Here is a 12,020-nt window from a genome sequence, read left to right as displayed (position 1 = left end):
CAAACATTTCAACATACATTTGATGAACAATTTCTGTGAAGTCATAGGAACTACATGTGGATTAAACTGGAGGGACTTAGTCCATTACTGTAAGAATCCATTATTTGTACAGTGCCTTATTGTTTCAAGAACATAAAGTTCAAAATTCGAGCCAAGAAAGGAACCATTTAAAGGAGCCATTTAATTCACTACATAGGAAGTGTCATGCTAATGTGTACTTTTATGTTTAAAAAAAAAAAAACCAGAAATTTGAAGTTTATAATAAAAAATCAGTATGTTTCATAAAATAATCCATCAGTAGGGATTTTCTTATCTGTGTATGACTTTGCTTTTGCTGGTTACTTGGCATCTGGGTAAAGAAACATACCACTTACCCAAGACTGAGTCTTGGAAATCACTTCAAGTACCTACAACTGCATACGTAATTTCATTAAAAAAAAAGTTAATAACATCTACAATTCCTAAATCAATACATCTTTAAAAGTACATTCCTGGCAATTGGTAAGCTGGAAGACAAACTTTTCTGTGCTTACCTGGCACATTATTCTTTGTTTTAAATTTAGTTTCTTTATTCCTGCCTATGTTATTCAATAAACTACTGCTTCTGAGAAGATATGACTAAAGTCATGTTTAATTGATACATTTCAAAATATTTATGGTAATTTCATCAAAAAGATCAATAACTACAGTTCCATTTTTAAAACTATAGGTTAACTACCAGAACCAGGGGAAAATACTTAAATGCCAAAGAAATTCCCCATTTAAACTGTTTCTTGGGCTGCTTCTTTGCTCATTATCACTGAAGATTTTCTTTTTTGCTCTTTATAACTTAGATATGCCCTATCAAAACCAAGTATACTTACAATGGGTTCTTTATTTTATATAAGAAAATAAACAGATAATTCTAACCATGCAGGGCAAGTATTTGTTTATTAAAGTATTCTGTCTGTAAAGAGTAAATAAACAGATATATTATCTATGTAAACAGAAATTTTAATGGAGACGGCATTGCTGAAATTTATAGTACTAATTATTTTTATGTTCTAGAATGAAAGTTCATTGTAATAGATAGGATACATTAACCAAGTGCACAGCAAATAAAAGTCCCAAGATAGACGGTGCTATTGCAATAGACCAGTTAAGAGCCCTCTAGAGCAAAGGCTAGGAAAAGTTAAGAAAATTACTTTCTTTTAAGATTCTGTGACAGGGTAAGAAATGAGACAACACAGTTCAGATTCTGAAATGAAAATCTAATAAACACTTCTCATTATCATCTCAGATACTCTTTTATCCTTTTCCATCTTCAAAGGCCCCCTGTTGGTTAATTCTATCCTCAAATATCTGACATCCAATGCTTCTCCAAGCACCAGACCATAAAGATGACAAGAGAGGACCCCTTTCTCCTGAAGAGCAGCACAGGGCTTTCAAAGCTTTGGAAACAAAGGTTGTTCCTACAGCAGTAGGACTTCATGAAGGGCAGGGACCCTCAATTAACTGTAGCAGAGACTCACCCTTCACAGAGCCTCCTCCATATTGTATACAGCCTCCTCTGTATTCTTGCTTTATGCTATGGATGCATTAACCCATCCTGGCATTCAAAAAGCTAGTTGTAGTTTCCATAAAATAACTTTTACCAAAACCTCTGTCTTCCTGATTTGTTTGTGATGTTGAAAAATGGAAAATCATTTTTTCCCAGTTACATAAAGAAAAAGGCATTTTTCCACTACAAGGAAGCATACTACCAATGGCAACGAATGTTTTATCATTGGGATGAGGATGCCATTAAGATTCTAAGGCAACATCCAAAGAGGTCCCTCTTGTTTGCAGTTGGCAGAATATCAGCTGTTTCAATGCAAGCAATGAGTTGCAGTAGAGTCTACTAATTACCTCCATCCTGCCTCTGCTCAATTCTTCTTAGCCCCAGGCGCTCACTCCCTACCCCGGAGGGAGAAGATAAGCAGATGGATGTGAGCAGGTGCATTAAGACCTTGTGCAGTCACCAGCCCTGAGAGCAATTGGTCAACACTCTTGAAGCCAGTTAAACTGTTAGTAGATGGTTTCCAAACTCCAGCAGATGGCCTGTTGGTCACAGTTGTACTGTTCAACATCTATATTGCTCCATACAAGAAACTAAAATGTGGGAATTGAACATTCAATGATTTTGCTCCATAACTAGTACATTTTCTTCACAATGGAAACCTTGGCCTGGGTATATTGTCTCCACTGGTAGAATGCCACCAAGAGATGACAGTTGTGTGGTTAACACTCAACAAGGACTTGAATATGTTTTTGCTAATGATGAACTGAAGTTGTTGCAGTCATACAGGGACAAGACCAGTTTCAAACTCACAGTCTCTACCCCACAAAATAAGCCAGTTATGATTGCGCCTCATTTTTAATTTTTATCTTTTTGGTGGATAACAAAATTACCAATACAAAAATCTCACTTTAAAAAACATTTCTGATTTCTAAACATATCTTAAAACTTTTTTTTTTAACTTCTGACATTTTTCTGAACCCTATAAAAGTCAACTTCAAATGACTGACTATAGAACTTTTCTTCCGGAATCATTTTCATTTTCTCTTTATTACATTTAGAATCCTTCAGATAGTTAACTTTTTCTCCTTTCTTCTCTAATTCTGTTCCTTTTCCCTACCACCACTCAACTTCTCAAACTATGAATGCTACTTTAGAGTCCATTTATTTATTTTTTTTTCTTTTTGGTCAAGCCTAAGGCATATAGAAGTTCCCAGGCCAAGGATGAAACCTGCACCAAGGCAGCAACCTGAGCCACAGCAGTGACAGAGCTGGATCCTTAACATGCTGAGCCATCAGGGAACTCTGAGCCCATTTTAAAATTAAAAGGTTACTCTGATGTCCTGCACACGCACTCCTAAATTCCTTACACTTTTATTGCTGTAATCTCTAATTAGGGATTGGAGTTTGGCTTTTATAACTCCAAGGAGAATAAGAATTTCTTCATTGGCTTGAACATACACCTATGCTGCCTAACACAGCAAGAGCATTTACTCAATTCAGAGTTAGAGCCTGAGGGAGGAAATAGTCATAAGAAAAGGTTTAAGGAATAGAATCAAAGAAATGCATTTTTACAATGATTATCCTGAGGACATCCTCAGATTCCAGTCATTTTTCCTAGTAACCCGGTTATTTTGGCTCTTATTTCAAGATGGGAGAGGTCCTGGCTGTCTGGTTAATGGACAGCCAGTCTATAGGAATTTTCCCCTTTCCTGGAAACAGAATGAAAATCAAAAAGTTCTTATGCCATTCTTAAATCCAGCTTTCCATATATACCACTTGAAAAACATTTGCATGATACCAAATCACATGGCATTCCTTTTTAATTACTTGTAATCAGTGATGTCTGTTTTGACTTGAATATTTTTAATTGTATAAACAAACAATATGGAAGAAGGCAAGTGAGCTCTAAACATGGAATGGAGCCTTATGGAACTGACAATGAATTTTTTTTGTCTGTCCATAAGAAGGTATTTAAGAGGTACTTTTATGGGTTGAATTGTGCCCCTGCCCAAACTTACATGTGGAAGTTCTAATCCCAAGCAAGTACCTCAGAATGTGACCTTATCTGGAGGTGGGGTCTTGAGGTCATTATGGTGAGCCCTAGCTTAATATGACCAGTGTCATATAAGAAGGGGAAATTTGGGCACAGACAGCTACAGGGCAAATGCCACATGAATGTGAGGATGGCCATATACAAGCCAAGGAGACAGGCCTGGAATAGATCCTTCCTTCATGGCTCTCAGAAGAAATGAACCCTGCCAACACTTTGATTTTGGACTTCTAGCCTCTAGAACTGTGGGGAAAAAATTTCTATGTCAAAGCCACTCAGTTTGTGGTACTTTATTATGACAGCCCCAGCAAACCACAGCTACCTATGTTTTTCCCCTGCAAATCAAACTTTCAATTTTGACAAATTTCAACTGTACATTATAATTGAAAAAACATATACTTATATCTATATTAATTTCATAGTTGATCTCTGAACTTTAGAAAAAAAACTGTGCTCCTCTTAATGGTAATGTCCTATATTTCATGATAAAAATCATAATAGCTGCAGGAGGTGCTGAGAATCATTGAAAATAACATTTTACAATGGAATAAACTGAGGCAAGTACAAGTTGGAGCCCTTTAAATCACTCTGTTACTGGTGAAGACAGTCACATGGCTCCCAGTTTTCATTTTTTAATTCTGTACCACATAGCCACTCTTAGGTATTAACTAAGAATCACATATAATTAAAATTATTTTTCCCTAATTTGTTACATTAGAAAATGTTTAAAATCAGGGTAAGGAGGAACTTAAATCACAAAACAGTTTACCCCACTAAAACAGTTTTCTATAAACTCCTTCTACATATTCTTAATCGACTACTGATATTTTCACTATTACATACTAGACATATTTTTATACCAATTCAAGATAAGCACAGCAATCTAGTCTATGGCAAGATAAGAATATGGAAAGATTAAAATTCTTGCATATTTAAGCAGAGGAAATGTTCAGGGGACAGGTGTATATTTGCTAATTCTCAATAATGGTTTTCACCAGTTGCAAAGTACATTTTCAGGTAGTTTTCAAGGAAGAATATTATTTTAATTCAAATTTTACTTATCACAAATCTAATTGTTTCTTGATACATCTTTTCTGTTTCTTTTATTCTGCAATTATTTTTACTGATTTTGTTCTTTGAGAAAATTCAAAAGGAAAATGGTCAGAATCTTCCAACAGCCAATATGGATGAGAACTCAGACTCTTCTGCTCAAAAATGTAAGACCAAGAAGAATTTATTAAAGTTACAAATAAATAGAGTTCAACTCAAAACAAAGAAAACCTTTAAACAGAGCTATGCTGTCATAGAATTGGCTACTGGAGAAGATCTTAAGGGCTAGTCACTTGTGATGTTCTAAGCACTAAATCATTTTGGGCTTCATTATAACGATTCAAGCAATGATTATATCAGACAGAAGGGCCTTTGTGGACTTTTTCATCCTGAAAGTTTGTGGTCCCATGACCCTCATCTCATAGGATTAGGTCTTCCACTCAACTAACGGAACACTTATTCCTTCATACTTCTGATATCCTTCATGTTTGGTATAGCGTATAATTTATTTAACTAACATCCATTTAGATGACACATATGAAACACCAGTCACAGCTCATTGATGTCAAATTGGAGGCAGGGCTGAGGTCAGAATTTTGTCTTTGTTGCGTATTTGTTAGTATGAAATCATGTATCTGTCACTATGCTGGGTAAGAACAGCAAACTGTCCTATAATCATAAAAAAAATCTGAGTTATTTTAACAGTGATATTACTTTTTGGTACTCTCTATGAAGTGCTAAATATGCAGAGCACACCATGAGATAATTGAATACTAACCTCCTTCATTTTTTCCAGTTCATTCTGTAGAGCTTGCTTTGCTATCTCAACTTCTATAAGCTGCTGTCTCAGTTTCTCATTTTCATCTTCTGTGGTTGTTCGCTTTTCTTCCACATTTTCTAATTCATGGTGAAGTCTCACAGATACATCCTTTGCAACCTAAATTAAAGTGTTTTTAACAACAAAATGTAATTAAAGACAATATAATAAGTGGGCTAAAGTTATATTAAATGTATTAAGAACCAATATGTATATAGTGTCTACCATCTGCCAGGCATCATTCCAGATACTCTATATTTCAGATGCCATTCACACATATAAACCATTTAACTCACAACAATCCCATGAAATAGGTCCCATTATTATTCCTACTTTATAGTTGAGGAAAACTGTCTCATGGGGTAAAGTAACTTGCTCAAGGTCACACAGCTAACAAGTGGATAGGTAGTCTGGCCCTCTCTCTGTTCTTATAATGTCTAGACTATGACACGTTTATAAATGTTGAACTCTGTTTTATCACATGTAGAGAAATTTCACACATCTCCTCTAATTCTACAACAAAACTATGTGGCGGATGCTTCCATTATCACTTAAAGACTGGAAAACAAAATTTTCTCAACCAGGGTCTGGGGCTTGAATTTTGATACCATCATTCCAGGGGTTTGGTTTTAAGAAATATTTTAGTCATTGAGATTAGTTTTTTGTTTTTAAGCATGTGCATTTTTGCCTCCTGCTTTAAGAATACCTCAGAAATTTTACATTTTGGAAAAAAGTGCAGTCCCTGTACAGTAGCTCAAGACATACACTGTGGTTTTAGATTGGATGGGGAGCCAGCCTGGCCAACTCATAGCCAAGTTCCAGGGCTGGGGGTTGGGGACTTAACTTCTCTAAAAGGTTTATCTTGGGCACTTGTAAAATCATGCTACTAATAATCCCTGCTTACAGGTTTTCTTCTTCCTGAGAACTAAATGAAACAACATAAGTAACAATGCACGCCGCAGCACCTGGCACATAGCAAGCATTCAATAAATGTCAGAAAAAGAAAAATGAGAAATAATACAATGGCTTTCACAAAGTGTTACCTCATAGCTATCTTTTAAAAAATACAAGATAATTACACTAGGTTTTTATATCATGATGAAATTAAAACAATTAAAATTACATGTCTTTTGCTGTCCAAGACCACGAAGATAACATCTGATTTGCACTGTCAGTGAATCTGCCTACAATCAAACTGAATAAACAGACCACACCTGCCTAAAAACACGTTTCAAGGTCAAAATTTCTCACTGGGGAAGATTCTAAAGGAGCAACTTCACTAAGAACAAGTTTCTTTCATTTAGTTCACCCTCCCTTTACTTTTCCCAAAGTGACCACAAGATGGATGGTTTTCCTTTCTGGGAGTTATCTGAATGTTAAGTACAGAAAGGAAGGAATTCTAGAAAGCCTGGGGAGGGTGGGGCTTTCAGAGAGCAATCTTAGCTCTAATATCTTCCCAGTGCTATTCGTACTCTGGGCTCTAACTCCACTGAAGGAGAGTGCCTGAATCCACCTGGCCTGCACTTGGAGGACGGCCTCTGAAAGCCAGATCAAGGCCAGAGCCTGTGCTCTGCCACGCCCTCGTTTCCGCCGGGGAAAGAGGCGACCTCCTACCAGTCCCCCTTTAAGAGTCACCGTTACTCCCAGGAGAGCCCACAGAGCTTGCTCTGCACAAGACCTTCAGCAAAGCCCGGACTCTTCAGACTCACCTGTCTGTTCTTCCTCTTCCCCTTCCCGTTCCTGATATTTTGCGGTCGGAGCTGAGAAACTCCGTGTCCCTAAAGCTCTTTGCCAATCACCACTAAAGGCCTTGCAATGCAAAGAGCCCCTGACCGAAGTCCCCAACCGCAGCCCCTGCCGCTCCCCCAACCCCTACCCCAGTCCCCAGAGCTCTCGCTCTGCAGACCTTGAGGTCCTGCTCCAGGCTGCGCAAGAGCTCGCCGTCGATTTCCCCTGTCTGCGCGTAGCGGAGCCTTTTGCGCTCGGCTTTGCGGAGGCGGTACTGCAGGATCCGGCAGTTTTTGTTGGCCCTCTCCAACTCGTGGCGCATTTCCTGCAGTTGACAGGCGTCCTCCTCGAAGAAAGTGTCCCTCATCTCGTCCATCTCGGTCCTCAGTTCATCGATCTCATTCTGAGGCGGTGATAGGCCGCGGGTCAAAATTAGACTCGCCACCCACCCCTTGGCACACACTGTATACACCCCATCCCAACTCCAGGTTCTCAGCTTTATGGCCCTCTCTCCAAGAGACAGGAATGGCATGGAGCTGAATGAAAGAGAAGAAACTAGGAAAATGGGCCCCCTTTAGGCCTTTCCTCGCTCTCCTACTGCAGCTCTCTCCATAAAAAAGTGGGACAAACCATAATAATTAGAGAAACGAAGGCCCAGATTTGGATTTAAATAAAAACCTAACGCCACGAATCTCCAACCCTTTTAAATCCGGAACAGGCCGGAGAGCCCCCTCCTCTCATTTCCTGTTCTCCTCCCTCTTTTAAGGATCCCTGACAGGTTAGCAGCCTCTCACTCCCGCAAGGACACGCCCTAATATTCCGAGGCCCGCATCTCCCCTCCCCCAACCTGTTTCACCCCCCCCATCCTCCTCACCTTGAGAGTCTCGTTTTCCTCCCTCAGCTTCTCCATCTCCTCCTGCATCTCCTCCTGCTCCTGGAGCTGCTGCGGGTGCGGCTGCGACGAAGGGGGCGCCGCTGCCTGCATACCCCCACCGCTCGCGCTGCCCTCTGCGCTCTGTTGGGGGCCCTCTGCTGCCGCCGCCATTGAGGAGTTGAAAGGGACTGCGAGGGGCTCGCAAATGGAAGGAGCGCCGGCGACCGGAGAGCTACGATTGCTGCCGCCGCCGCCGTTCTTAGTGTGCATCTGAGCCGCGGCCGCCGCTGCTGCCGCCCGCTCTTTCTTGAGATGGAACTGGATGAGCTCAGACTGCAGACATCCTTCCTTCCAGTAGCTCCCTCCGCCACCGCTGCCACCCCCCACAACGCCTATCCCGGAGTTTCTGCTGCCGGGGCCCAGGGTTTTGCCCGCAGAGGAGGAGGATGGCGAAGGGGCGGCCCCCTCCCCGCCGCTGCCGCCCCTCTGCTGAGCGCGTACGCTTTTCCCTCGCCAGCCCCTGGGCGGCGGCGGCGGCTGCGGAGCGCCCCCCTCCCTTTCCCCAGAGCCGCTGCCGGCTCCTCCTCCTTCCCCACCCCCTCCTCCTCCTTCTCCAAGCGGAGGGGGTTCCCCGAGTTTAGAGGACGCAGGATCTAGCTCCCGGGGCGTCTCCTCCGACGGGCCAGGCCTCCTAACACCTGCCGGGGCCAGGGTCGCCACCGGGGCCGCTTCAGCACCAGCCACTGTCTGGACAGCTCCCGGCGCGGCCCCCTTGGGAGCCAGGGGTGCGGCCTTTTCCGCCCCGCCTCCGCTTCCTCGGGCGCTGGCAGGAGGCGCCGAGCGGCTCCCGGTCTTGTTGCCCTGCTGCTGCTGCTGCAGCTGCTGCTGTCGAACAGAATTGACTTTAGTACCGGCCCCTACTGGGGACCGGGTGGTCGCGGTTGTCTGTCGGACCGAATTGTCTCTCAGTCTAGCGGGTGACTGAGCACGCTGCTGCTTTCTGCTGCTGCCCTCCGGGTGCAAGCGAGCCTCAGTGGCAGCGGTGGCGGCAGAAGCTGCTGCCGTGGCAGGGGCAGCGCCCCCCGTCGGTGGCTGACTCATGGCAATCTAGCAAGAATCTATTGGATGCGATTTACAGTAATCCATCACCAGATCATTCTCGTCCCTCCTCACTGCCACCAATTTCCTTTCTAATCTGCGACAGAAACAAAAGAAGAGCACACAGCATGTCTGTAATGTTACATTTTGCCCAGGGAGGCGCTATCGCCATCTCACTCCATCTCAGTAAAATGATGATCTGAAGGCTGCTGAACCTAACATTCCCACGGTAGCAAGTTATGGCAAGGATTGGGTCAGTAAGGAATTGACGATAAGGGGATTTTTTTTTTTTTTAAAGGATAAGGTCAAGAAAAAGCTTTAGAAGGAAAAGATGTCCATATGCTATAGTTGCCAATATCCTGATTTTCCAGCTCTGTTTTCCCCACTACCAATTCTGCATTTTAAAGCCTGGTTTAGTGGAGAAAGTTTTAATTAATATTCCCGTGTCAGTTAAATGAAAAGGGTTATGATGTAGCTCCCTAGGCAAAAAAATTGTATGGATAAATGCCACTTTTCTCAAACAGTTCAAACCCTTAATGTTGCTCTTAGTTAGAAAAATGCATCCACTTTCCTTTAGCTTAAAACTAAAAGAAAATATAAATAATGAATGACTTTAAATCAACTTCAGCTTCAAGAAAATATGGTATTAAAAATCATCCATTCTGTTTGGTCATTAGCAACCCTAAAGAAATTTTTCTTTTTCCTTATTTTTTAGCTTTGAGAAATAATGTAAAATACTTTGGAAATGTTTTTGTTGGCTCTACACAATTTCTTAAGTTACAGATGATAATTTTTTTCTACACTTACTCAAATTTCATTGTTCTTAATGAATCATTTTAGTTTTAAATGCAATTGCTAGATAGGAAGTATTTTCATTTTTAAGCTTCTTCTTAGATGGTACGTAACAGCTAAAGTACTTTTAAAGTGCTCCAGTCCTTTCCATGAAGCCAAATTCTAAGACAGAATGATCCTTCGCCTAAGAAGCCTTGTGTATCCTCACTCATCATGATGAGATCGACTTCTATTGTGTATTTTTTCCAAGGTAAATTCATCACTGGCTTTTAAAATCTGGAAAATAGCAACTGAAAACCCATTGCTTCCCAGTTTCTTCTACCTAGTGGTCCAGCTACTTAGCTAGTCAATAGGTGTCTCTTCCTTAGGAATATAATTTCTCTCTAAAGCACTGAAAAGGGCATGACGAGGCAGAAAGTTCTGCTTTTCAAAAAAAATCCTCCCATTAGGAGAGGAGATACATGCTAGTTACTTTACTAGCATTACTCCTGTTCTTATGTAAGTATCGTAACTTTGTCAATGTGTATTAATTCCTCATTTTATAAAGATATATTATGAGAAGTCTCCTCTCCCACCTCCCTTTCTCCTTCTGATATCTGCTTCCAATTCAGTTTGGAAAATAATAGTGAACAAAGAAGACATGGGGGTGGAGGAGGGAGGAATCGTCCATCAACTTATTTTCTACATGTTCTCCCAGAGCAACATGCTCCAAGAATATCTGGTCTAGTTCATTGGTGGGTTACACTAACGTGGATCACCCAAATAAATTACATTGCCAGTGTAGCTTCATTTTTGTTCTGAATGAGGCAGAACCACTCTGAAGTTGAAAGCCACCAGAGCAAGCTTGAACATATAGCTCTAACCCAAAGAGAAAGCTAGAGTTCCTGGAACTCGGCCCCCATAGGCAAAGGTACCTGGCTGCTGTCACGTGGTTCTCACAAAGTGACAAGATGCTGTGTCTCTTCGAGGCCTCCCCGGTGGAAATCGCCAAATAAGCAGCCCCGGCATGGCCCAAACCAACATTTTAATCTCGAGTTTTATCTGCCCACTGACCCACCCCATCTTTCATTCCCATCGCAATAGAAAATCCAGAACTGCTCACTTCTTAGCAGAGGCGATGTTTCGAAGTTGAAACAAATCAACAGCGTTTTCTTTCTGATCTTCCAGGGAATTCAGGGTTTCTTATTGTGTCTTTCGGAGGCGAGGAAAGTTTAGCTTCGTAGTATTCTATACAACTGTCTGGCTGAGCACTTTGCCTTTGGGCCTGTGGGTTCCAGTTCCATGCGAAATCGGTTTCTCCAAACAATGGCGTTAACGTGGAGACTCAGCGGCCAGAAGAGCGTATTACTCCTCCGCGGTCGGTGGCTGGGCTGAAGCTGCGGCTCGGAGCAGGCGAATACGAGAGGTACCAAGCAGTGCCAGACGCTCCCCAGGAAGTGCACAGATATTCATGAGCTGACCTCACCAGACTGGGCAGGGGAGGGGGCGGGATTGCAAGAGGGAACCGGCTAAAAGTAACCAAAGAGAGGCTACTTTCAAAAGGAAAGAGAAGAAAGAGGGGACGGGGGTGGTGGCAAGAAGACAAAAAGGCCAGAGCCACGCCCGAGATGGAAGTCCGGTAGCCACGCTTAAAGTCTTTGCTGCACTTACATACCCCTTACTTGGCAGAAGATTCCAAAACCGCTCGAAATCGGATGCACTGGTTTTCCGCAAAGCTTTGTCCAGAACAGCATCAATCGCCATCAATTATTTATTTGAGCTCTTTTCTCAGGGAGGCGGATTCTAACAGCCTTCCGGGCGTGACTGACGTCTCCTGATGCAGCTGCAAGGCGCTGGCGGGCGGCTGCTGGGAGTTCTCTTTGTTCGCTCACTTTAATTCTCAGTCGAGCTCTCCACGCGGTGCACCTTCCCCACCCCCAGACCGGGCGGAGTCGTCAGACGTCGTTTCCACGAGCAGATAATGGTTGCCAGATCCACTGTCCCACAAACAAAGGGCTCTTGAGATACCACGACTAATTTAGTGCCAACCAAAGAAATACTGGTTTACAGCTATCGTTGACAGCCGGATTTG

The 12,020-nt window shown here is 42.3% G+C and overlaps 1 protein-coding gene across 2 annotated transcripts in view; it reads right to left on the bottom strand.

Annotated features, from left to right (window-relative positions):
- SOGA3 (SOGA family member 3) overlaps positions 1-11,770 on the bottom strand; it is an 82,869-nt gene extending 71,099 nt beyond the window's left edge. The window contains exons 1-4 of one of the 2 annotated variants that reach the window (XM_021088466.1): positions 10,864-11,770; positions 8,060-9,254; positions 7,364-7,588; positions 5,419-5,577 (exon numbers count right to left, since the gene is read on the bottom strand). In XM_021088466.1, the coding sequence (XP_020944125.1) occupies positions 5,419-5,577; positions 7,364-7,588; positions 8,060-9,160 (1,485 nt within the window). In that variant the 5' untranslated portion in view covers positions 9,161-9,254; positions 10,864-11,770. The remainder of the gene's footprint in view (positions 1-5,418; positions 5,578-7,363; positions 7,589-8,059; positions 9,255-10,863) is intronic. The other variant, XM_021088467.1, reaches the window with a different exon arrangement.

Source organism: Sus scrofa, chromosome 1, assembly GCF_000003025.6.
Source record: "Sus scrofa isolate TJ Tabasco breed Duroc chromosome 1, Sscrofa11.1, whole genome shotgun sequence".
Lineage (NCBI taxonomy): Eukaryota > Metazoa > Chordata > Mammalia > Artiodactyla > Suidae > Sus > Sus scrofa.
This window is presented reverse-complemented; position numbering and strand designations above follow the sequence as displayed.